At 58.0% G+C, this 21,463-nt stretch overlaps 1 protein-coding gene across 1 annotated transcript in view; it reads right to left on the bottom strand.

Moving 5' to 3' along the window:
• Positions 1 to 1,977: 1,977 nt before the first annotated feature.
• Positions 1,978 to 21,463, bottom strand: part of GSE1 (Gse1 coiled-coil protein) — a 32,970-nt gene continuing 13,484 nt past the window's right edge. Inside the window, exons 3-15 of the mRNA XM_065898869.1 lie at positions 19,195 to 19,370; positions 18,567 to 18,764; positions 17,764 to 17,955; positions 17,004 to 17,302; positions 15,891 to 16,215; positions 12,923 to 13,536; positions 11,446 to 11,558; positions 10,937 to 11,207; positions 9,453 to 9,566; positions 8,282 to 8,647; positions 6,347 to 6,625; positions 2,762 to 2,865; positions 1,978 to 2,112 (exon numbers count right to left, since the gene is read on the bottom strand). Coding sequence (XP_065754941.1) covers positions 1,978 to 2,112; positions 2,762 to 2,865; positions 6,347 to 6,625; positions 8,282 to 8,647; positions 9,453 to 9,566; positions 10,937 to 11,207; positions 11,446 to 11,558; positions 12,923 to 13,536; positions 15,891 to 16,215; positions 17,004 to 17,302; positions 17,764 to 17,955; positions 18,567 to 18,764; positions 19,195 to 19,370 — 3,186 coding nt within the window. The remainder of the gene's footprint in view (positions 2,113 to 2,761; positions 2,866 to 6,346; positions 6,626 to 8,281; positions 8,648 to 9,452; positions 9,567 to 10,936; positions 11,208 to 11,445; positions 11,559 to 12,922; positions 13,537 to 15,890; positions 16,216 to 17,003; positions 17,303 to 17,763; positions 17,956 to 18,566; positions 18,765 to 19,194; positions 19,371 to 21,463) is intronic.

Genomic DNA, 21,463 nt, shown 5'->3' with positions numbered 1-21,463 from the left:
GGGCTCCCTCTGAACACCTGTCGCCACCTGTGGCACATGGCGCTCTGTGTCTTTGCAGGGGAGGAGGCCCCCGGAAGAGCCCTTAGTTCTCGTCAAGTCGTTTCTGTAGAGAGAAAAGCACTTGCTGACTGCTGCTAACACTGGCGGCACTTTTCGTCTGAGTTTGCTAATAACTGGAAGATTCTTGGCAGATATACAAAGCAGACTGTGTGGGAACAGATAAAGTGACACAACGCCATCTGCCAGCAAGCTGTTCCGCGCAGCTAAGGTCTGGGGCCGAGGGCATGGCCACTGATCACAGTGAGTAGCCTTCCTGAAGGTCAGCCAGCCCTTCCCCTGGCCCGGGGCGTGATGCTCGGGTCCCCTTCCCCTCCCCCGGGCAGACCAACAACCACTGGCTGCTTTGGCCTCTGGTTCAGGCCCACTTGGGCAAGAGATGCCTTCCTGATCTAGATTTCACGCTGCCTGAACCTGCCTCATCCCCGTTCCTAGCCGCTCCTGTGGTTGGCACAGTACGTCAGTCCAAGAAGAGAAGTTCTGCGCAGACACTGTTCACCCTACTTTCAGGCTGGTACAAAGCTTTGCATCTAAATAAATAAACCCTATACGGTTTCTACTTTGCACCTGCGCAGACTGCCGTAAGACACCTCAGCATCCTGTCCCAGCAGCCGCTCCCTTCCTCAAAGGCTCTTAACGAAGCCCATGTGCGCCTGCGTGCGTGAAGGTGCACACACAGCGTCGACCTGGCTCCCCCTGGAGCCCGCCCCTCCTCGCTTCATAGCATGGGCTGTGGTGAACTGGCTGCTGTCCGGAGCAGGGGCGGGGCGCAAGAGGAAGTGAGACGTAACCATGGCTTTCTACATCATCACTCTGGTGCAACTCAAAAATGAAGTGATCGCATAGGTGCCAGTGGTAAGCTCTTTACTTTTCTTCTTCTTTAATTTTTTTAAAAACACTTCAATATCTTAATGTCCTGACCAGCAGCAGTACAAACACTAAAAAGCAAGGTTTTTTTTTTTTGCCCAGAAAAACAAAACAAAAACAAACAAAACCCCCAAACAAGAAAACAAACAACAAAAATCCCTCCAAACCACATATTAAAAATGGCAGGCTTTTTTTATAACAATAATTAAAGTAATAAAAACATACAAAACTTTGTTTTTTTAATATATATACACAGTACAAGGCTGAAGCACCTTTGACTTTCCTCTCAAAAATTTACTTTTGTATGAAAACACCCCTACCGCAGTAACAATCTGGTGGGTGTGAATAAATGTGTACACAGCTCTGTACATTTTCCCCCGTGAAGTAATAGAAAGGTACCTTCAGTTTGTTGATTCGCTTTTTATCTTTAGGTAAGGTAAGAGCTTTTCTGGGGAAAAGCCTTTGGGTAAGGCTTCAGCACTGTTGCTTTGTGTGCTCCTAGGACCTGTTGCTTTGAAGAAAATTTTGCAGAAAAAGTAACTGAAATAAGCCCTTTACTTAAAAATGCACCCCACCTCCCTTCCACTGAAGGTAGGTCTCAGTCCCGGGGAGGACTGAGACCGGCCACCACCCCCTGCAGCCAGAACCACCTGGGTTCTCGAGGCCTAGTAACATGGCAACCAAGACGGACCACCGACGGTCCGGTCCAGTCCTACACACCCAGGGGCTAGAAACGATTGGATTTTAGTGTTGGTAATGGAGCCTTTCATCTTCAGATTAAAAAATCATGGTGTGGGGAAAGAATAAAACTGCCTTTAAAAAGAAAAACCTGGGTGTTCTACAGGGGTTGCTCGCTGAATTACAAAGGCGATTCAATTGCATTGAAGTCAAGGCGCGTTCGTCTTTTTCTGGAGCCTGGAATCCTTTGCTTCATGCATGGCACATTCTCATTTTTTAAGCTTCAAACCTCCCAGTGAAAAATATTAAATATTCAAGGTAATAAAATAGATAATATTTCTATACTATAGGTTCGGCCTAGTGCAAGGGAAACCGTCACCTAGGATATCCCTTAAAGTAACCTCTAGGCCAATGCATTGCAGGCAACGCAAGGCACTTCCGTAAGTGATCCAGTTCTGCCTGGAGTCGCTCCCTTTCTGAAACAATCTTCTGTTTCTGGCTCCTCAACTCCTGGAGAGAGAGAGAGAGAGAGAGAGAGAAATTCACGTAAAGCACTCATTTCACGCGGTAAGGAAACGTGTGTGTGGATGCACGAACGTGCTGGAGGCCAACCTTCAGCACGCAGAACCAGCTCTGACTGTCCCCGAGGTTTCGGATTCTTAAGAGTACCTGCGCTCGCTCCTAGGAACAGGGTCTCCTGCCGTCTCAGCTTCAACGCTGAGATTTGAAAAATTAGTCCTGCCGCTATAAAACTTATGTCCTGCTGCTTCAGGACTGGCCGAGACCTAAGACCCAATCTGAGACAAGCCCCCATCCCGTGGACGGGAGGAAGCACAGCCGCAAGGCTGAGCCTGGCTGCGAGGGGAGTCCTTCTCGCCTCAAGAGCTTTCCGTCTTCCTGAGCAAATCACAGGAGGGGGAGACTTGACACGGGCAATATATATACACAGCATCGTCACCCTTCCAGGATCCACAGTCTGCAAATGAATGACGCTTCCCTCTTAGGCTAAGACTGTTTTCATCTCTCAAGGGCACAATTTCCCTTCAAAACTTGTATGGGTGCTCTTGAACCCAGACTCGAAAGGCTGAACAAAAATAAGAAAAAACCCCAGGAGCCGATTTTCATTCCTTTCCCCCACGTGTGGTGCCCCGGGACTCACCGCCATGCTGTGGGAGAGCTGCTCGGCCGTGAGACTGAGGCTGTAGTGCTGGGCCTCCAGCCGCCTGCACTGCGTCTGTAACACCTGCCGCTCTAGATTTTGCTCTGAAAAGACAAGTGATGTTGACACATTTCCTGTATGCAGGGGCCACAGGCCTGGCGAGTGTTCCCCTCTCTCTAGAGCAGCCAACAAAGTCCTCTCCTTTGGACCACACTGCTCCCAGCCCCCTCCATCACGCTGGTAAGTACATTAAGTATCACTAAAGTAAATCCAACCCAGTGGAATGAGAACCAAGGGTCTAGCAGCGAAAGGCAATTTTAAGGGATACAGGTCAGGAAGTAATTAAGGATAAATGTATAGCCTTAAAATGCATTTTTCAAAAAGAAAGAATAAAAAGATAAGCGTTAGATATGAAAACTTTTAAGCTGTTAAAAATTTATAGTTTTAAAATAAAATCTCTGCCTTTCCAAAAGATACTGAGCCTGGTTTTAACAGGAGAGCGACTTCAAACCATCAAGAACAAATCCCTGCTTTAACAGTCTCTTCAATAAGAAGTGGACAACTACATGTAAAAGAATGACATTTAGAACACTCCCTAACACAAAAAATAAACTCAAAATGGATTAAAGACCTAAATGTAAGACCAGATACCATAACACTCTTAGAGGAAAACAGAACTCTCTGACATAAACTACAGCAAGATCTTTTTTGATCCACCTCCTAGAGTAATGAAAATAAAAAACAAATGGGACTGAATTAAACTTAAAGGTTTTACACAGCAGTGGAAACCATAAACAAAATGACAAGACAACGCAGAGAACGGGAGAATATATTTGCAGTAATGAGACCCACAAGGGATTGGTCTCCAAAATATACCAACAGCTCCTGCAGCTCAATATCAAAAAAAAAAAAAAAAAAGACCCAATCAAAAAAAAAAAAAGGGCAGAAGATCTAAACAGAGAAGACAAAGAGATGGCCAAAAAGCACATGAGAAGATGCTCCACATCACTAATTACTAGAGAAACGCAAATCAAAACCACAACGGGGCACCACCTCACGCCGGTCAGAACGGCCATCACCAAAAAACCTACAAACAATAAATGCTGGAGAGGGTGTGGAGAAAAGGGAACCCTCCTGTATAAGCTGGTGCAGCCACGATGGACAAGAGTACGGAGGTTCCTCAGAAAACCAAAAAAAGAATTACCATAAGATCCAGCAATCCCACTCCTGGGCATGAAACGTAAATCAACTCTACTCCAATAAAAAAAAAAAAGAATAAATCCCTCCTTAAAATGAAGTGTTTCAGAGAGTGGAAGCCAGGGAAGGCTACCTGACTGGTTTTATAGAAGCTAGAACAATCATGATAGCAGGGTAAAGTACAATAAAATCAATCTAATACCACTTAAGAATATAAATTAAAACTCTTAGAAGTACTACCAAGTCAAATTCAGCAAGGAGTAAGCGAGCAACATCAGAAAACATCCACTGGTGAAAAACAAGTCTGTCATCTCAGTGAATCTAGAAAATACATTAGTTGACTTTCAACAACCGCACACCAGAAAACTCCGCAGCAACTTACTGGAGCGCTTGTAAAGTTTCACAGAAAAGAGCCCACAGGTGTCCCTGTCCAACAGTCTACAAATGATCCCAGGCAATGCAGCATGACGAGAAAAAGGAAATGTATACAAAATTCAAAAGGAAAGAATGCAACTTTCTATTGGCAGGCCTGATCAGCTATGATCATCAAAGGAATAAGCGACAACAAACACTGAAACATCCCCCGTGACAACTGATACCTACAATTAGATCCAATAAAAGGAAAGTCAGCCGCTCACGGAGCAAAAATGATGCAACGCCATATTCACAGGTGGGATAACATCCCCATCAAAGATGGCCATTTTCCCCAACTCTATCACTTCAGTGTACCTGAAAACCTACCAGTTTTTTGGGTGGAACAAAAAAGGCGATCCTAAAATTCACCAGGGAAAGCCAAGGGCCAAGAACAGCTGAGCTGTCAGAAAAGTCAGGGTGAGTTACTCCAGACAATGGGGAGCTGCAAAGCTACGGCAGTGACACAGCGACAGGCCAGGAGAGCACCCAGAGACAGGCCTGGGCACGTGGGGGGTACACTGCCTGCCAGGAGCACAGGCCAGGAGAGCACCCAGAGACAGGCCTGGGCACGTGGCGGGTACACTGCCTGCCAGGAGCACACCCCATGGGGAAGAGGGTACCCCATAAACCTCCAGGATAATTGGTTGTCTGGGTGGGAAAGGAGGAGTTACACTTCTGCCTTACTCCATTCACAGAAATGAATTCTACGCATAAGAAAAGCAGAACCTGAAGACTTATGCATTTGTTACCATGTCCTTCGGGTAGGGAAGGAATTCCAACAAGGCACCAAAAAATAAACCCAGAAAAGATGGATACATTTCACTGTGTTAAAATAAAAAGGAATGCTATTAACACATATCCTTCTGGATATATATGTACTTAATAAATTCAAAACGAGGGTTTCATTTGAAGGAGAAAAGGAAGCAAAATGTAGGAGTTGATACTATACATAAAATAGGGTAAACAACAAGGTCCTACTGTATAGCACAGGGAACTATATTCAATATTCTGTGATAAACCCATAACGGAAAAGAACTGAATGTATAACCACACGTCAATAAAAAGTAAATAAAATGCAGGAGTTGACACTGGTTGTGGCTATGTGGGCATTCCTTTTGATTGTACTTGGCATGATAAACCCATAATGGAAAAGAACTGAATGTATAACCAAATCACTGCTATGCACCTGAAAACAACACAACACTATAAATCAACTATACACGTCAATAAAAAGTAAATAAAATGCAGGAGTTGACACTGGCTGTGGCTATGTGGGCATTCCTTTTGATTGTACTTGGCGTGTTTTAAAACACTTGAAAGGATCGTGATATTCGTGATAAGACTCCTGTATGATTTGGGGTTGGCACTGGCCTGGGTTTTGACATGCTGGTGGCCAACAAGGGTTTGCCTCCTGTACAAAGCTCTAGTCCAGGAGGACCACAGAGCATGTGGGGGACACCACCATGTCGCCCAGATGCTGCACACTTGAGCAGCCTGGCCATGTGGGGCTCGGCTAAGTGAAGCAACTTTGCACTTGCCGGGACCCTTGTACGTAGCCACAAGCGTCAGGACTGATACAATGTTTAGAAGTGCAATGGAAGACAGCAGAGGGCGAGCAGGCCCAGGTTGGCACTGTCATGCTGAGTGGGGACGGGCGCCTGGTGCTTAAACTCCTCCGGTGAGGATGGCCTCACGTTTGTCCGTGAGGAACTGCCCCTGTAAGCCAGCCCGGGCACCCGCAGAAGCCCGAGGAACGGTTCTGGAAATAGGTGAGATGGCTGACGGAGACGTACCTTCCGGTGTTTCTGCCTAGTTGTGGCCCAGGGACCCCCGAGAACCCTGAGAGCTAGTGCCATGACTTAGAAACAGTCCCCAGCCTGGCGACAAAATCTGGCGCTGACTGGCCTGTTAAGCTTTCCTTCCCTGCCTTTCCCGGGCCCCTCGCCTGGGCCTGCCTCCCGCTCCCCTGCGTACCTTCTACGTGTTCCTGGTAAGCTTCAAAAATGGCCTCGATCCCATGCCACTTGCGCTTGGGGGGGTCCTCGTCGTCGTCCTCTCCGTCGTCGTCGTCCTCCTCCTCTGAGTCCGGGTCCGCCTCCTGTGCCAGGGGGCCCTTCCTCCCGGCGGGGGGCTCCTGCTGCCCGTCGCGCTGGGGCAGAGGCAGCCGGCTGGAGGACCGCAGCTCGGGGATGTTGTAGTGGACAGAGGCGTCGATGCTGTGGTTCTGCTCTGCACACAGCACAGCTGCGCTTCCTGGGGAAGAGAAGACGGCTCATCACAGGGCCCATGGGGACCTGTACTGGGGGCAGGCGACGGAGTCAGCGTGACTGAGGTCTCGCCGCGGACAAGACGAAGCATGGTGAGGCCTGTGCCCTTCGGAGACCGAAGATGGGACCATCAGGAGGGCTGAAAAAGAGCCGTAAAGACGGCAGCAGGCAGAGCAACTAAGCCTGTGCGCCACAACTATTGAGCCCTCAAGCCACAACTACTGAGCCCGCACGCCTAGGGCCCGCGCTCCGCAACAAGAGAAGCCACTGTAATGAGAAGCCCGCGCACCGCAACGAAGAGTAGCCCCCGCTCGCCACAACTAGACAAGAACCCGTGTGCAGCAACGAAGACCCAGTGCAGCCGTAAATAAATAAGACGGCAGCAGGCCTCGATTCAATTAATCGCACCACGTGTACGAGCTCAGCTGTGTTAAGCCCTGAGCTTCGACATCGTGTTCTGTGAAACTGTGGGTTTGAGCTTGGTCTACAGTGGGCCCTCAAGTTCTGCCCCCACTCGTCAGGAAATGCAGGCGCTCCAGTCCCTGAATACACCCCGTGCCCTGCCGGCTACCAGGAGGCCGCTCACTGGCAGGGGCCTGTGTAGACAAGGTCCGCTCTGCCTTGTGGCCCTGCTGCTAGTGGTCTAACAGGCGCAAGGTGCCTCTCCCCGCGTGGACAGCAGCCTCGGGCAGTCAGTGGACCAGTACAGCCCAAACTGTCAGGAGCTGGGTGACTTTAAAGTCCAGACAAAACAGGTGTAACATCAGGGAATGGTTGAAATGAGGCAGGAAAAATGTGTCCTCGGGTCACCGAAAAGCCTCTGTGGGTGTGTTGGGGGGAGCACAGAGGGGTTTGATCTAGTCACACGGTCAAAACGTTTCCTTCTGGAAAAATACGATTCAAGTAAATTCACAACAAACTTCCCATAAAGTGCTCCCCCTGCTTTGGAGAGTTGTCTTCAAAGATCACTGCGAAAACCACTGCCCTTTGCTTTTTGAGTATCATTTCATCTCTGCTGACAGCATTAATTTACCTGAAGGATTTACCTGAAGGATACTGACGTCAGAGCTGTATGTCTAATAGTCAGCCCTTCTAGGTTGCAGTGATAAAATTTCTTTTATACTTTCTTCTGGCTACTGGAGTGTACAGAAATTTATTTTACACTCAGTAGTGATTTAATCACTGAGGCTTCTTTTCTAATCAACGGGAATTAAATGTACTGACCCCTGTTCTCTGACCTGCAGTGATTCCCACCAAAATGTCCAAGGGGCATGAATCTGAGGGCTCACACATGGGGCTGGAGCAACCAGTGTGTCACACAAAGTGCTCGCTGGGTCTAGTTATCAAAGGACAGGGAGGTTTCCAGGTGAGTCTGTAGGGGAAGCTGGGAAATCATTCAGCTGTAGAAGGCATGGATCCTGTTTTTGCTGAAAAGCCTCCTCGAAGGGCCTTATTAAATTCAGACGGCCTCTTGCTAAGCTTCCCTGACGTGTGGCCCAAGGAGCAGCACCACCCGGGCACCCGCTCCCAGCGGTGCGCTCTCAGGCCCCACCCTGCCCGCAGAGGCAAAAACCGCCTCTACCGCCAGGTGCCTCACGCACCCCAAGCGGCCCTCCTCAACAAAGCCAGGCGGCCCTGTTACCTCTGTGCTTCTGCAGGGCTTTCTGGGTGGACTGCAGGACGGACTCGTGGAACTGATGCGCGAACTCTTCCGCCACAAAGGGCTCCCACGGCTTGCTCTTCCCGTTGATGCCGTGGGACAGCGGCACGGGGATGTCCTTGGGCGCGGGGCCCCGGATGTAGTGGAGCATGCTCAGGCCCTTCCTGCCCCCAGGGGTCTCGCTCGGCCTGGCCTTCTCACCGCTGGCGGGGGCTGGCTCCGGGACTCGCTCCTGGGGCCGGAGCTGTTCCAGTCTCCCAGGCTCCGTGGCCTTCTGGGTGTCAGACAAGGAAGCAGTGATACCCACAGGCTTCTCCGTATCCAGAGAGGCTTGCTGCGTGGCTGGTTCTTTTAGAGACAGAAAGTGAGGAACACGTTAAGACCTGCAATGTGAACGGGCCAACCCTGATGTCTAGAGCTTACACTGAATGAAGACCTAGGACAAAGGACCCGGACTCCGGAGCCATTTAATTAAAGGTCAGTGTGCACTGTGTGGTCTGAGACGGGGTGTGTTTAGCAGCAAGGCCATCCTTGAGAGGTGCCCCAGGAGGGCATCTGAGAGGCAGAAGAAGAATCTGAAGGAAGAAGCAAGTCGCTTCCGGTCATCCAAAAGGCAGGAAGTTACGTAGCCTGACCCAACCAGAAAGATCCAGTTAAGAGCTGAGAACAGGGCCAGACCAACAAGATTTCCTGCTCCGTCAGCACGACAGTGCAGGAGAGTCAGAGCCACAAAAGAGAGAGAGACAGAAGGTGTGAAAGCAGGTACTGGAGGGGCCTGCAAGGCAGAAATAGCAAGACAAAGACGCCGGGAGGAGGGCGAAGGGTGGATGGACGGGAGCACAGAGCCCAAGCAGCAGGTGCTGAGACCCGGGCCACCGCTGGGCGGACGGACGGCGGCCAGAGCCACGCCGACCACCGGGCACAGTCTGCTGCAGCCGGGACCCTCCCCCTGAACCCTCTGAGCCCCGACTGCCAAGGCTCGCGCTGCGGCCGAGGAGATCCTTCCCACGCGCAGGAAGCTTGAGAGAGAGATGGAGAGAAAGAAGCACACGCTGTGTCCAGGAGGAAGACGACCTGGGCCTGGGGTGGTGGCTTCTGACCCTGGGCAGCCCCCGGGACAGTCCCGGGCGGTGGCGGATGGGGCTGGCCTTACCGCTCAGGGACCCAGCAGGACTGTCCCTCGGAGAGTTCCTGAGCGGGTCTGCCACCGCTGCTGACAGCGCCCTCTGCTTCATGGCCTGGAGCAGCTCAACAAGCCTCTCTTTGTCTATGAGAAAAGCAACCCGAGATTAACGAGGATCGTGTCACTCCTGGGAGGGAAGGAGAGCAGGAGTCCAGCCCAGGCCGCGACCGGCAGGCGCGAGTCCTTTAGAACGAGAAACAGAAAGCCACGGGGACAGGCTAGGTTTAGAGGAAGAAACTGCAGAGCGAGCCCAGATGCCTCAGCTTTTACTACATAACATTTCAGGTGTGTTCGAGAACAGCTGTGTGTGTGCAGTGAATGACTGGTACCTGCGAGCTTCTGGGAACGAATTCTTATTTAAAAGAGAAAAAAGTTGGCCCTGACACAGGAAGCAACCCCGAAGAGCCCCATAGAACCCTGGGAAGCACAGGCTGCTTCCTGACACAGTCTCCTCCCCGCCGCCCGCCACGCGAGTGCGAATCCCACGATGGCTGCCGTTTAGGGAAAAAGGACACCGACCCGGTGACATCTGATGCCACAGATTCCCGACGCAGTTCAGGGGCCTCTCGCAGACTGAAACTTAAGTGGCCACATCACCGGCGGCTTCCTCCAGGAATTAAGTCAGGCACAAAGATTCTCTTTACAAAGAAAACTATGCGCATTCCCAGGGATTTGCCCTGGTAATCGGATCACTGCCCCTTCAAGAGAAAGCAAGAACGCCAGCTCACTGGTTCAACACAAAAACTGAATGCTACACCCCCGCTACCAAAATAAGCGAAAGTAACTAGATGACCAAGAAGCACTTCTGCTTTCCTCTTCCTTCTGGAAAGAGGTGAGCGAGTACCAGCAAGGGGAACGTGGGGGTGCGTACCCCAGGAAGGCCTAGTTTTCACCTGCGCCACCATCCTGGCACTGAGCGAGCGTGAGCGGCAGACCAAGGCAGCAGGTGCCCCAGAAAGTGTTCAGACTGCACCACGGGCTCCAGCCCAAGAGTCGGCCCCGACATGGCCCCTGGTGGCCAGACCGATCTGGAAGCATCTCTCAGGGCAAATCGTCCACTCGGTGGGTGTCGGCTCTGCCCAGCGGCCACGACAGCAGCCGCCAAGAGAAAACGCCCGCCCACCCCACACCCAGGGCGGGTTGAACGTGCTGGGAGACCTGACAAGGGACAAGAGCAGGCATCAAGCTCATGGTGGGCTGTACACAGAACATCAGCGCGTCTTCAATTCCACCCGGGATGAGACAAGAAAAAACAGGCTTTGAAGGGGGCCGCGCAAGTTTCCGACGGAGAGAGAAGTGTGACGGCGGAGACAGTGAGGCAAGTCTGTGAGAGCAGAGGGGCGCCCAAGAGGAAGCCCGAGAGCCCCAGGACGCCGCCAGGAGCCCGCGGCCCCCCCTCCTTCCTCAGAGACCCTCAGCCCTCCTGGCGAGGCCCCACCCCACCCAGGCCTCACCTTTCCTCTTCTCAGTGCTGATGTGGGTCAGGTTGAAAATGGTCAGGAACTTCCTCTTCTCCTCGAAGTTGGGGCTGCTGTTCATCTCGTCGGGGCTGTAGCGGGTGGACAGCGCCAGTCTCGGCGAAGGCGTCTGCCTCTTGCTCTGAACCGTCGGGGGCGACGGGCTTCTTTCTCTCAGCATCCGCCGCCGCTTCCTCCGCTTCTGGGTCAGCAATTCCTCCTTCTGCTGTTGGGTGGTCAAGCCAAAAAGTTGCAAAAACTCTAGCTTCTAGATTGGGAAAGAAAACAAATGAGTTTGAAACCACTGGCAGTGGCGTGCTTCCACTGACCCAGGGGCCCCTCCTGGGGTCCTCGAAGCTCTTGTGCTGTGGCCACTCCGTGCCGGGCCTGGGAGGAGGAGGGCCCTGACGGCGTCCCAACAAGCATGGGAAAGCCCAGAGGCAGGCACCGAGGTGAGTGCCAGCAGCCCAGCCCAGAGCCTGACCGCAGCGACGAACCCCAGATACCTCAGAGGATGTGTCCAATTTGAGGGGCGGCTGCTCGGCCACACAGCGGAGGTGGGCCCTAACCTCCTCTTCGTCACTCTCGTCGTAGGAGTCGTCCAGGTCGTAGTAGTATCCTGGAGGTGGAACGGATCTATTCAGCTGGGCAGGGAGCCTCGATTCGCCAGTGAACACACACAGGGCACTCCACTCGGCAGGCCAGGCCCTACCGCCCTTTGAACACCCCCAAAGCCAGATTCCTTTCACCCCAGGTGGAAATGTGCATTAACCCCTAGTCCTAGGGCTTCTCAGGGCTGGCAGGTGGGGGGCAGAAAGCAGGCACCAGGCTTCCCTTGGATCCACAGACCCCAAGTGACCACGCGGTCTCCTGGCCAGCACCGATCCCCCAGCAGGGGACCGTTCATCACACAGGCCCGGGGCCACGTCCACGGCAGCCCAAGGCTGTCTGTGCACATCCACTCCCTCCTGCTCGGGAGGGGACAGGCACACTCAGGTCCCCGTCCCCTCAAAGGTACAGAGCATGCATGCAAACTCCTGTGCAGAGAACAGAACCCCTACACCGGAGGGCACCGGGGCTCTCGCCCCGCCTTCTCACAAGGTGAGTGGAGCAGAAAAATCTTTCTGGGGCTCTAAACTTAGCCTAGATCAACAACGCAGACCAACCAAGACTCCCTCGGCCTTGGCCCCTGCTTCCGGCTAAGAGGCTGAATTTAACACCATGCAGAAGAAACTGGGCTGGACCCCTCATCCCTCCTGGTCTGACAGGGGGTGAAGGAAGGGGACAGCCATGCTTGCCCTAGGCCTGCTCGCCTGTTCTCCGTAGCTCTCTGGGGAACCCAGGGTGCCGCTGGCTGAGTCCCACACCACCCTGTGCAGGAGCAGGAAGGAGAGGCGGCCAGAGCTCCCGCCTCCCCTGCCCCCTAGGCCGCCCACCCGCCTGCAACTGGGACAGCAGCCCCAGGAGAGGAGTCCCGGCCGGGCCCCGGCCGGGCCCCGGGCCGTGCTCTCGACAGCCTCCTCCCCTTTACGCTGCACTGTTAATACTTCAGACCGTCTTACTGGCCTCTGTTCATCACCTATTAAATGTGCGTGTCTGTGGAACTGTTTTCACAGACAGTCTACAATTTGGCTTTTGGGGATAACACGCATTATGGCAGGACAGACGAGGGGCCCGGGTCTGTCTTCCCAGCAGAAGTGTCAGGCAGAAACCAGTGAACCTGCTCCCTGGAGCTGCTGAGACCCCGGGGCAGAAAGCCAGAGGGAGGAGGGAAAAGGAGGGAGGAGCGAGGAGGGAAAAGGAGGGAGGAGGGAGAAGGGAGGAGGGAGAAGGGAGGAGGGAGAAGGGAGGAGGGAGAAGGGAGAAGGGAGGAAGGAGAAGGGAGAAGGGAGGAAGGAGAAGGGAGGAAGAAGGGAGGAAGGAGAAGGGAGAAGGGAGGAAGAAGAAGGGAGGAGGGAAGGCCGCAGCCGCCAGGGACACGACCTTTCTCCTGGGCCTCCCGCCGCCGGCGCTCCTCCAGGTCCAGCTTGCTGACCAGCCTCCGTCGCTGCTGTAGGAACTCATCGTAGACGTAGGTGGGGTCGGGGCCCCGTGGCGCCGGGGGCCGGTAGGGCGAGCTCGGCTTCAGGGGCCCGGGGGTCTCCCCGAAGGGGGCCGGCGGGGCAAGCGGGGCCCGGGGCTGGCCCAGGACGGTCTGGGTGGACGGCTCGAGCTCCGCCAGGAAGTGCGCAGGCGCAGGGGGGAAGGCCTGCTGCTCCAGGCCCCCTGCCTCGCGGGGCGGCGGCTGGTACTTGTCCAGGGGGGCGGCCTCTCGCTTCCGGGGTCCCTCCTCCGCTTTCTCGGGGCAGTAGACCCTCTCCACTTTCACCAGCGGGACGGCCGCCTGGCGGCTGGGCTCAAACGGGGCGGGGTGGCCGTGCAGAGGGTGGCCCTCGGGGGCGCGCCGTGTCTCCAGCGTGCTGTCCATCAGGGACACCGGGTTCCAGAGGGCCGTGGGCACCGAGTGGTGCTGGGGCTTGGGTGAGATGAGGGGCGGGGGGCCGCCAAAGTGCTGCGGGGGGTCGCGGCCTCCCGGCTCGTGACGGTTTGGTCCCGGCCTGTGAAGGGAGCGGAAGCAGCCGTCAGCCGCAAGGGCCCAGGCGCGCCAGCCACCCTGGCCCCCAGGCCGCCTGCCGGGAGCCCCGAGCCGGCCAGAGCTGGAGGGGTGAGCAGGAGGCCTCCTCTGGGCCACGTCCCAGGGCTGGAGGGAGGACGGGCCTTCCGCTCCGCCGCCTTCTCTGTGGACAGCTCGCGGCAGGCGTGTGCAGGCCCGCTTTGGAGAGAACAGGGAGCCCAACGTGGGCTCTGCGGGTCTAGGGCAGAGACGGTCCCGGCCCGGCCAGACCTGCTCGAGCCCGACTCTCACCAGCAACCTCACAGCAGCTCACCCTGTGCCACTGCTTCCTGAATTCCCAGCATGCTGAGAACAGACCCGCCCCCGGGCGATCCCAACTCCAGGCGAGCCATGCGGAGGGGGCCCGGCCTCCTCTCTCCCTCCGTGCTCACAGACAGCAGCAAGAGGCCGGCCTCGGGGGCCCACCCGGCCTACACTTGCTTCCGTGGACACCCTCACAGCCGGCAGCTACGCCCAGAGGGTCTTCAAGGCCCCGGCCGGGGCCTGTCCAGGGAGCCAGGCCACCTGCCAGAGCGCACGCCCCTCACACACAGGGAGGGAGGAAGGGGACCTTCCATCAGACACGCAGCTTTGCCCCGAAGCCAAACTAAGTGCCTCTTTCCTCGGTGCATTTAAAACAACATTCACCTTCCAGGACTACGTGGCCGCTGTTTCTCCAAAGTTTATCTATTTTCTTAAGGGAAGCCCCACGCTGCCACGGAGACCGAGGGTAAGGTCTGAGGGGACGGAAGGGGAAGGGCAGAGGCCACGGCAGGCACGTGAGCAGCCGCCTGCCGTCTCCCAGGGCTCCGCCTGCCTGGCCGAGGAGGGGGCCGGCTAATCACAGCCACCAAGGCCACTGCGCCTCTGCTGGGCGGATACGAAAGGGAACCATATCGAGAAGCGCTAAGTCCTCAAGTAAACAGCAGAGGAATGAAACCTGTTAGCGAAGCAATATTTCACGCGCTGTATAGCCAGGCACAGGCTGGTTTTCTAACCCGGAGCCCAAGGGCCCAAAAGACCATCAGGTTCGCGCTGCTGTGGGGGCCACCGAGGCCAGGTGAGGACTGGGGCAGAGGCCACCCCCGCCGGGGGCGGCAGCACACAGGCCCTGACAGCTGTGCTGGGATCTTGCAACCCCAAGCAGAGGAAGCCACCCTCGGGTGTCAGCACGCCCTGAATTTATCAGGAGATGCTGGACGTGTGCTGACTGCTCGCCCAGTCCCCTGGGTGTGACGGGGACCAGAGGAACCGAGGGCAGCTCAGAAGCAGACGAGATAGCCCATGTAGCCTCGGACGGGCCCAGAGAAGCAGAGGGACTGTCTGCAGCACAGACCTCGCTGTGGCCACGCTGAACGGAGCAGAGGCCGGAGGAGGTAGGAGACCCAGGCAGGGGCCTGGCCACAGTGCACTCCCGGTCACACCCAATTAGCAAGCGAATCCCCTCAGTGGATGCAGAGGCAGGATGCAGACTGCTAGACGGGCCAGCCATGCCAAGGACACAGAAAAAAACCCACCAGTCAGCGAGAAACTGGAGAAAGAGGGAGGGAACAAGTGGACATTTACAACGCCTCCGACCCAGAAACCCAGCACCATGGACATCAGGGGCTGGCAAGAGGCTCAGAAATCCTCCCACCCAAGCTCCTTTGTGCAAAGCTGAGGGAGATGGGCCCGGAGAAGGCGAGCGGTGTCCAGTGTGCCCCAGGCCTGGCCAGGCTCTCGCCACCAACTCTGGTGTGGGTCTCAGCCTGGCCCTTCAGAGTGAGCCCTGGAGGGAGGGAAGGTGGGGTGGGGGACACAAGGTGACAGCCAGATCAGCAGACGGGGAGCAGCGAGGCCCCACGGGCAGCTGTAAGAAGAAGGGGCCCAGCTCACAAGGCAGGTGTCGGCAGCCATGGGTCCCAGAGACAGGTGCAAAGGCCTCTTGGGAATTTTTTAGAACAGGGCTGGAGAAAAGGGTATTTTTTTAAATTAGAAAAGCAGTAAAATTAATTTTTTGTTTGATTAAAAATTAAAGGGAGTCCCCCTTCTCATTAAAAAAAAAAGTTTGGGCAGAGCGAGATGGAAAGGACATAATTATTGAATGAATATTCTCCGTCGCCCTCCTTCAGGCACCGCGAGCATCGCTGCTGGGAAGCAGCTGGGCCGAGGCTGTAGACACAGGTTACTCGGGGACGGACGCCCCCGAGCAACCGCCTTCCCTCCTCACCGCTCCCTCCTCCAGGCCAAAGCGGGGGTTAGACAAGTGACAACACGCAGGCTCCCTCGTGCAGACGCCGCCCCCATCCCCGGGCCCACCTGGCACTCTCAGGCCTGTGCTCCGCGTCCGCGGGCGCTGGCGGCCGGCCCAGGTCCAGGTGCTGCTCCAGCACCTGCTGTCGGAACTCAGACACCTGCGACTGGCGGTCCTCCTTCTCCTGCCGCAGCCGCCGCTGCCGCGCCAGCCACTTCTCCTCCTCGTTGGTGCGCTGGAGGAGCAGGGCCGTGGCCGCACTGCTGCCCGGCAGAGAGAAGAGGCCGTGGGTGGAGAGGAGGCCGGGCACGGGGTGGTGCGGGGCGGCCGCCGGGTGCAGGGGGTGCTGCACGGGCTTGGGCGCCTGCAGGCCCACGTCCTTCAGCTTCTCTGTGGGGGAGAAAGGCTGTCACGGCGGGATCTCAGCGCCAGGCTCAGTCCCGCCCCACTGCCCATCCTCCCGGAGGAGACGTGCACCACCCTCCAAGGGCCTCCCCACGGCCGGGCCAAGACAGCCGGGGGCATGGATGCTCCCGGGCGCTCGCCTCATCCGGGTGACACGCTGGGTGTGGGCGTGTGGGGCAGGCTCACGTCCACACGCCAAAGCAGACTTGAACTCTGGGAATCACCCGAGCCGCCTGCTACAAGTTAGATTACGCATACGTACGATAAAATCAAATGGTAAAAACGAAGGCTAGGGCTTCCCTGGTGGCGCAGTGGTTGAGAGTCCGCCTGCCGATGCAGGGGACGCGGGTTCGTGCCCCGGTCCGGGAAGATCCCACATGCCGCGGAGCGGCTGGGCCCGTGAGCCATGGCCGCTGAGCCTGCACGTCCGGAGCCTGTGCTCCGCAACGGGAGAGGCCACAACGGTGAGAGGCCCGCGTACGGCAAAAAAGAAAAAAAACTAAGGCTAAAAAATACTTAAAACTATCCCTTCCTAAGAATTGTGTCACGTTTTACCCCGGTGCACAGTCTTTCAGCTGTCTACGTGCATCTGTCTTCTCTGTGTCGTGCGCCTCTCCCCCCGGCTCCCTGTCCGGGGACATCAGGCGCGTAGCTTGCAAAAGGCATGGTGTGAATCTGCTCCAGGCCGGCGGGCAGACGCTACGCGGCAGGGCCCTTTCCTCGGGGAGCCCCCCAGCACTCAGCTCCCCGCGCAGGGTCCTCCTCTCGGGTACCTGCTCGGGTTGGGGTCAGCTGCTCCGAGGCCTTGCCCCGCTCCTCAGCGGCGTGGCTCCGTAGCCCATGCAGCTCGGCCACGGGCAGGAAGGCCGGCTCCAGCGCCTTGGCGGCCAGCAGCTCCTTCTCGCGGGCCCGCTGCTCCCGCTGACGCTCCAGCTCCCGCTCGCGCTCCAGCTCCTTCTCACGCTCGCGCTCCTTCTCGCGCTCCCGCTCGCGCTCCTTCTCGCGCTCGCGGTCAGCCTCCCGCTCGCGCTCACGCTCCCTCTCCCGCCTCAGCTCCTCGTCCATCTGCATCCTGCGGGGCGAGCAGAGGGAGATGTGACCTCCACCGCGGGGGCGCTCGGGGCCGGGCCGGGCCGCTAGGGAGAACCCCCAGAAGCAAGGAGCTGACACACCGAGACCAAGGTTTTCTTGAAAAAGCCAGCATTCCCATCCGAACGGTGACGGGAGGCGAGGCGGGTTCTACTCTCGTTTAACGCGCTAAGAGACTCAAAGTCCATTAGATCAAAAGTTGTGCACCGACTTCCGAAGCGCCACGGAAAGCTCACGGCCGGGGGCTGGAGATTCTGAGGACGCAGCCTCGTCAGGCACTGGCCAGGAGCTCGAAGCACCCACCGTCACCGCCCCGTGTGCAGGCGAACAGACCCAGGACCCAAGTGGCCAAGGAGCCCACCTGGCCACACACGAACGGCCCAGCCAGGCTCTGCCATCCGGGGAGGGAAGAGCAGAGGACACCCGGCCTGGGACGGGGCTTACCTCTCGGCACTGAGGCTGGACATCCGCTCCGAGTGCAGCGCCGCCAGGGACGAGTGCGAGAGCTCGGGCGGGTAGCGGACCCCAGAGAGGTGGAGATGCATAGCTGATGGATGCAGTGGGGGCAGGGAGCCGGGGGTGGGGATGGGGTAGAAGGGGGACCGCAGGGCCGACAGGCAGTAGGAGTCGTCCATCCTGTGCGAGAAGATGGGGCTAGTGAACACGCAACGTAAAGGAAAAAAGGCGAGACCCAGCCCTACCACCAGGTGCCCCAGCCAGGTACGGTTATTGATCCAGGGGCGCTGGACAGGGCAGGACGGCCACAGAGTCTCCATGAAGGCCCTGCAGAAAGAGTCCACGTCCACAGCCAGACCCAAAGCCCCTTCCTCCCAGAGGCCAACAGATGATAACAGCTCAGGGCTCCGAGGCCCTGCTGGCCACCCCAGGCCAAGTGAGGAGACATCCAGGTCTGGGGAGGGGTGGTCCACAGCATAACTGCCGACCCATCACGGAGGACCCAGGAAGCTTCTACGTAGAGCAGTGGTACAGCGCCGTCTCCAGCGGGGTTTCCTGGTCGCACACAAACCTTGCGCTCTGCGCTTTAATGCTTAAGTGCACCAGTGGAGCGGATGGCGGGAGAGGGAGGGGCTGGGGCGAGGCCAGCTCGGACAGAATTTCCCTCCGGGGGCAAAGTCCTAACGGCTCATCTGCAGGGCTGGGAAGGGCGGCCGCCTGGGGTCTCCCTGGGAATCTGGCCCCAAGCAGTGTCTGCCCAAGGGTGGGTGGGGAGGTCTGGGGCGCCTCACCTGAAGGCCGGGTGGGGGAAAGGGTGCGGGGCCAGGTAGCTGGGGTGGTAGTAGGCCGCGGCGGTGGCCGGGTCCAGGCCCAGGGGAGGCAGGGAGGACACGCGGAGGTCCTCGGTGGTGTGGTAGGGCCGGAAACTCCGCAGGTAGTCCTCTGTCACCGTGCTGGGGGGCACCACGTGGTGCACGGGCCGCTGCAGGCTGCGGGAGGGACGGGCAGAGGACGAAAGGCGGAGGTGAGCCCCAGGCCGGGAAACGGGCCAACCTCCCGGCACTTCCACCATGCCTCCCTCACAAGGACAGGTCCTGGCAGGAGGCCCAGGGCACAGGTGGGCAGCTGCTGCTCCTTGGGCCCCCCCAGCCCCCTGCCGTCCTCACCAAGTGGGCGCAGGGCCGCTATCCGCGGCCTGGAGGGACCCCTGGCCCCGGGAGCCCCAGACTGGGGGTTCAGGGTCGGGCAGACGGCAGAGCCAGCCGTCAGCTCAGCGTGGAAACGGTCAGCAGGCGCAGACGGGGCTGAGCCACCATCTGGCGGCCTTGGGCTCAGCTGGTGCGGCCGGCCTGGCGGCCAAAGCCTCAGGGGTCCAGAGCCCAGCTCGCGTGCCCTCCCCGGGCCCCGACCTGCACTTACTTCAGCGGAGGAAAGCGGGAGTCCTGCACCACCGAGCTGGGGGAGATGCCAAAAGGGTAGGGGGTGCTGAGCAGGTGGGAGGGGATGGCCGGGCCCCCTGCCTTCTCCTGGGGCAGCGGGGCCTCCACGATGAGGCGTTCCCGACCGCTGCCGCTGCCCCGAGAGCCAGCGTCTTGCTAGAGGACAGAAAGCAGCGGGTCAGGGCAGGGGCGGGCGGCTCACACCACGGCCAACGACGAGCCAGGCCTTCCTCCAGACTTGGGGTGTGGGGGGAGGGTTCAAGCTTTAGAGCACGATCTAGAGATGGCCTTTCCTTAGGGTTTTCCACCCAAACCTGCGGTGTGAGCGGCATGGCAGGCGGAACAGAAAGAAGGGAGGACACAGGTTCCAATGATGGGGGGGTCTGGACTGAAACACATCTGGGCGACAGGAAAGGACAGATGCCCCAGGATCGGACTGGGGTCCAGACGAGTGCCCGCCAGGGGACACAGCACAGTAGGGCCACCCGTGCCCTCCCAGCACGGATCTCCCACAGGTCACAGCTGCTCCAAACTCAGAGGCGGGAGCTGGATGATGGTGGTCCCCGCACACACTCCCAACCCCCGGCGGTGAGCTCTGCACTGCAGCGGCTGTGACAGAACCACACGGAGCCCCTGGCCACTGATCGCCAAGCATGTGCCGGCATCCCAAGGGGCCGAGGCGTCAGCTGTGCTTCCAGCTGCCGGCCTGCGTCACAGATGCCTCCCGGCCCACGATGCCCATGGAGGACGTGGCCGAGAAGCTGCTGCTGCCCTTGGGCAGGGCATGCCAACCTGTCCCCCGGACAAACCCCGGGGCGGCCGGGGCACCGATCAGAGCACAACTGGCCAGACCTGTCTGGGGCCTTTGCACACTGATGGGGGCAGGGCTGTGGGCCCGCCTGCCCCAGACTCCCGGACACAGAGAGTGACCTGGGGCCTGGCGGGGAAGGCAGACCCCCGAGAAACCAGAAAGCGCTCACGCAAGGCAGGATGGGGGAGGAGGCGGCCCCCAGAACCCCCGGCCACACGGAGGAACGTCCTGCACGCCCGCCCACGGGAGCGTCCACAACACATCGAAAGGTTCTGTCGTTGGGGTCATTCACACGGCTGAGAGGGGGCTGAGAGCAGGCACCAAGCGTCAACAGCAGCCGGGGGCTCTCGCTCTGGACGCGGGAGCCAGTCTGGGGGCTCCGTCACCGTGACACCCTGTTCAGCCTAAGGTGAGGATATCTCGGCCCAGGCCTCCCCTGAGCCCCGGAAGCTCCACAACCCGGCCCCTCCTTGGCCAGATGGCACGACGCCCGCCACCTGGCGCCAGGCCCGGCCACCCTTGACCAACCGCAGCAAGTAGGGCATGGGCCCAGGTCTGTCCACCCCAAACCCACGCTGTTTCCGCTGGGCCACAACCCTCTGTCTCCTCACTGATGTGGCGCGTGTCCAGGAATGACCACTGAACGTGGGGCGGTGACGAGTCTGTCCCCAAAGAGACACCCTCTACTGTCCCTCCAGCCCTGACTCTGCCAGTAACCTTCCCGTCAGAGCCAGGAGATGGGGCAGCAGAGACCCCCAACCATCTCACTCCCTGGGTGGGGGGGCAAGAGACAGACTGCGCGGCCCCCTGGGCGACCCCTCCACCTCCACACCTGCAGATGGTGACCCCGCAGAGCATGAGGGGCCCATCCGTCACCATATTTACCAAACGTGCTGGTGGGTGGGCACCGCGGCAGTGATCGTTAATTGCAGGAGACAGGCCGCTGATTGGAATTTTTAATGAGCACCCACATCTGTTCCCACGTGTGGGCATAGCCCCTCCGCTCACGGCGGGGCCCTCGTGGTTTGTGAACTCCGACCTGCCCTTCCCGGGATGGGTGGTCACAAAGCGGCAGCCGAGGGTGGGACCCACGCGTGCGCCAAGCCCGGGTCAGGGCAGGGAGCCCGGGACCCCCGCCCGGGTATTACGAGCCTTCTACACAGGGTCCGGCGCGGGGTGGCTCCCGTCTGGCCCTGGAGACCCTGGACGGGTCCCATAATTGCCCCGGGCCTCGGTTCCCCCAGCGGTCAAACGTGCCATCACAGCAGCGGCTCACAGAGCAGCAGGGATGGGTGCACGGGTGTAAACGGGACGCGGGGGTCTCGCACAAGCAGCTGCACCTCCTAGCCCACCCCACTACATCCTCTCACGCTCCCCGTTGACACTACCACCCAAGGGGCTGTCCTCAGCGTGCCGGGTCCCCCTCGCACCCCTCCCT

The sequence above is a fragment of the Phocoena phocoena genome, chromosome 20, assembly GCF_963924675.1.
Source record: "Phocoena phocoena chromosome 20, mPhoPho1.1, whole genome shotgun sequence".
NCBI classification, from domain to species: Eukaryota; Metazoa; Chordata; class Mammalia; order Artiodactyla; family Phocoenidae; genus Phocoena; species Phocoena phocoena.
Note: the sequence above shows the minus strand (reverse complement) of the source record. Positions and strands in the feature narration are given on the sequence as shown.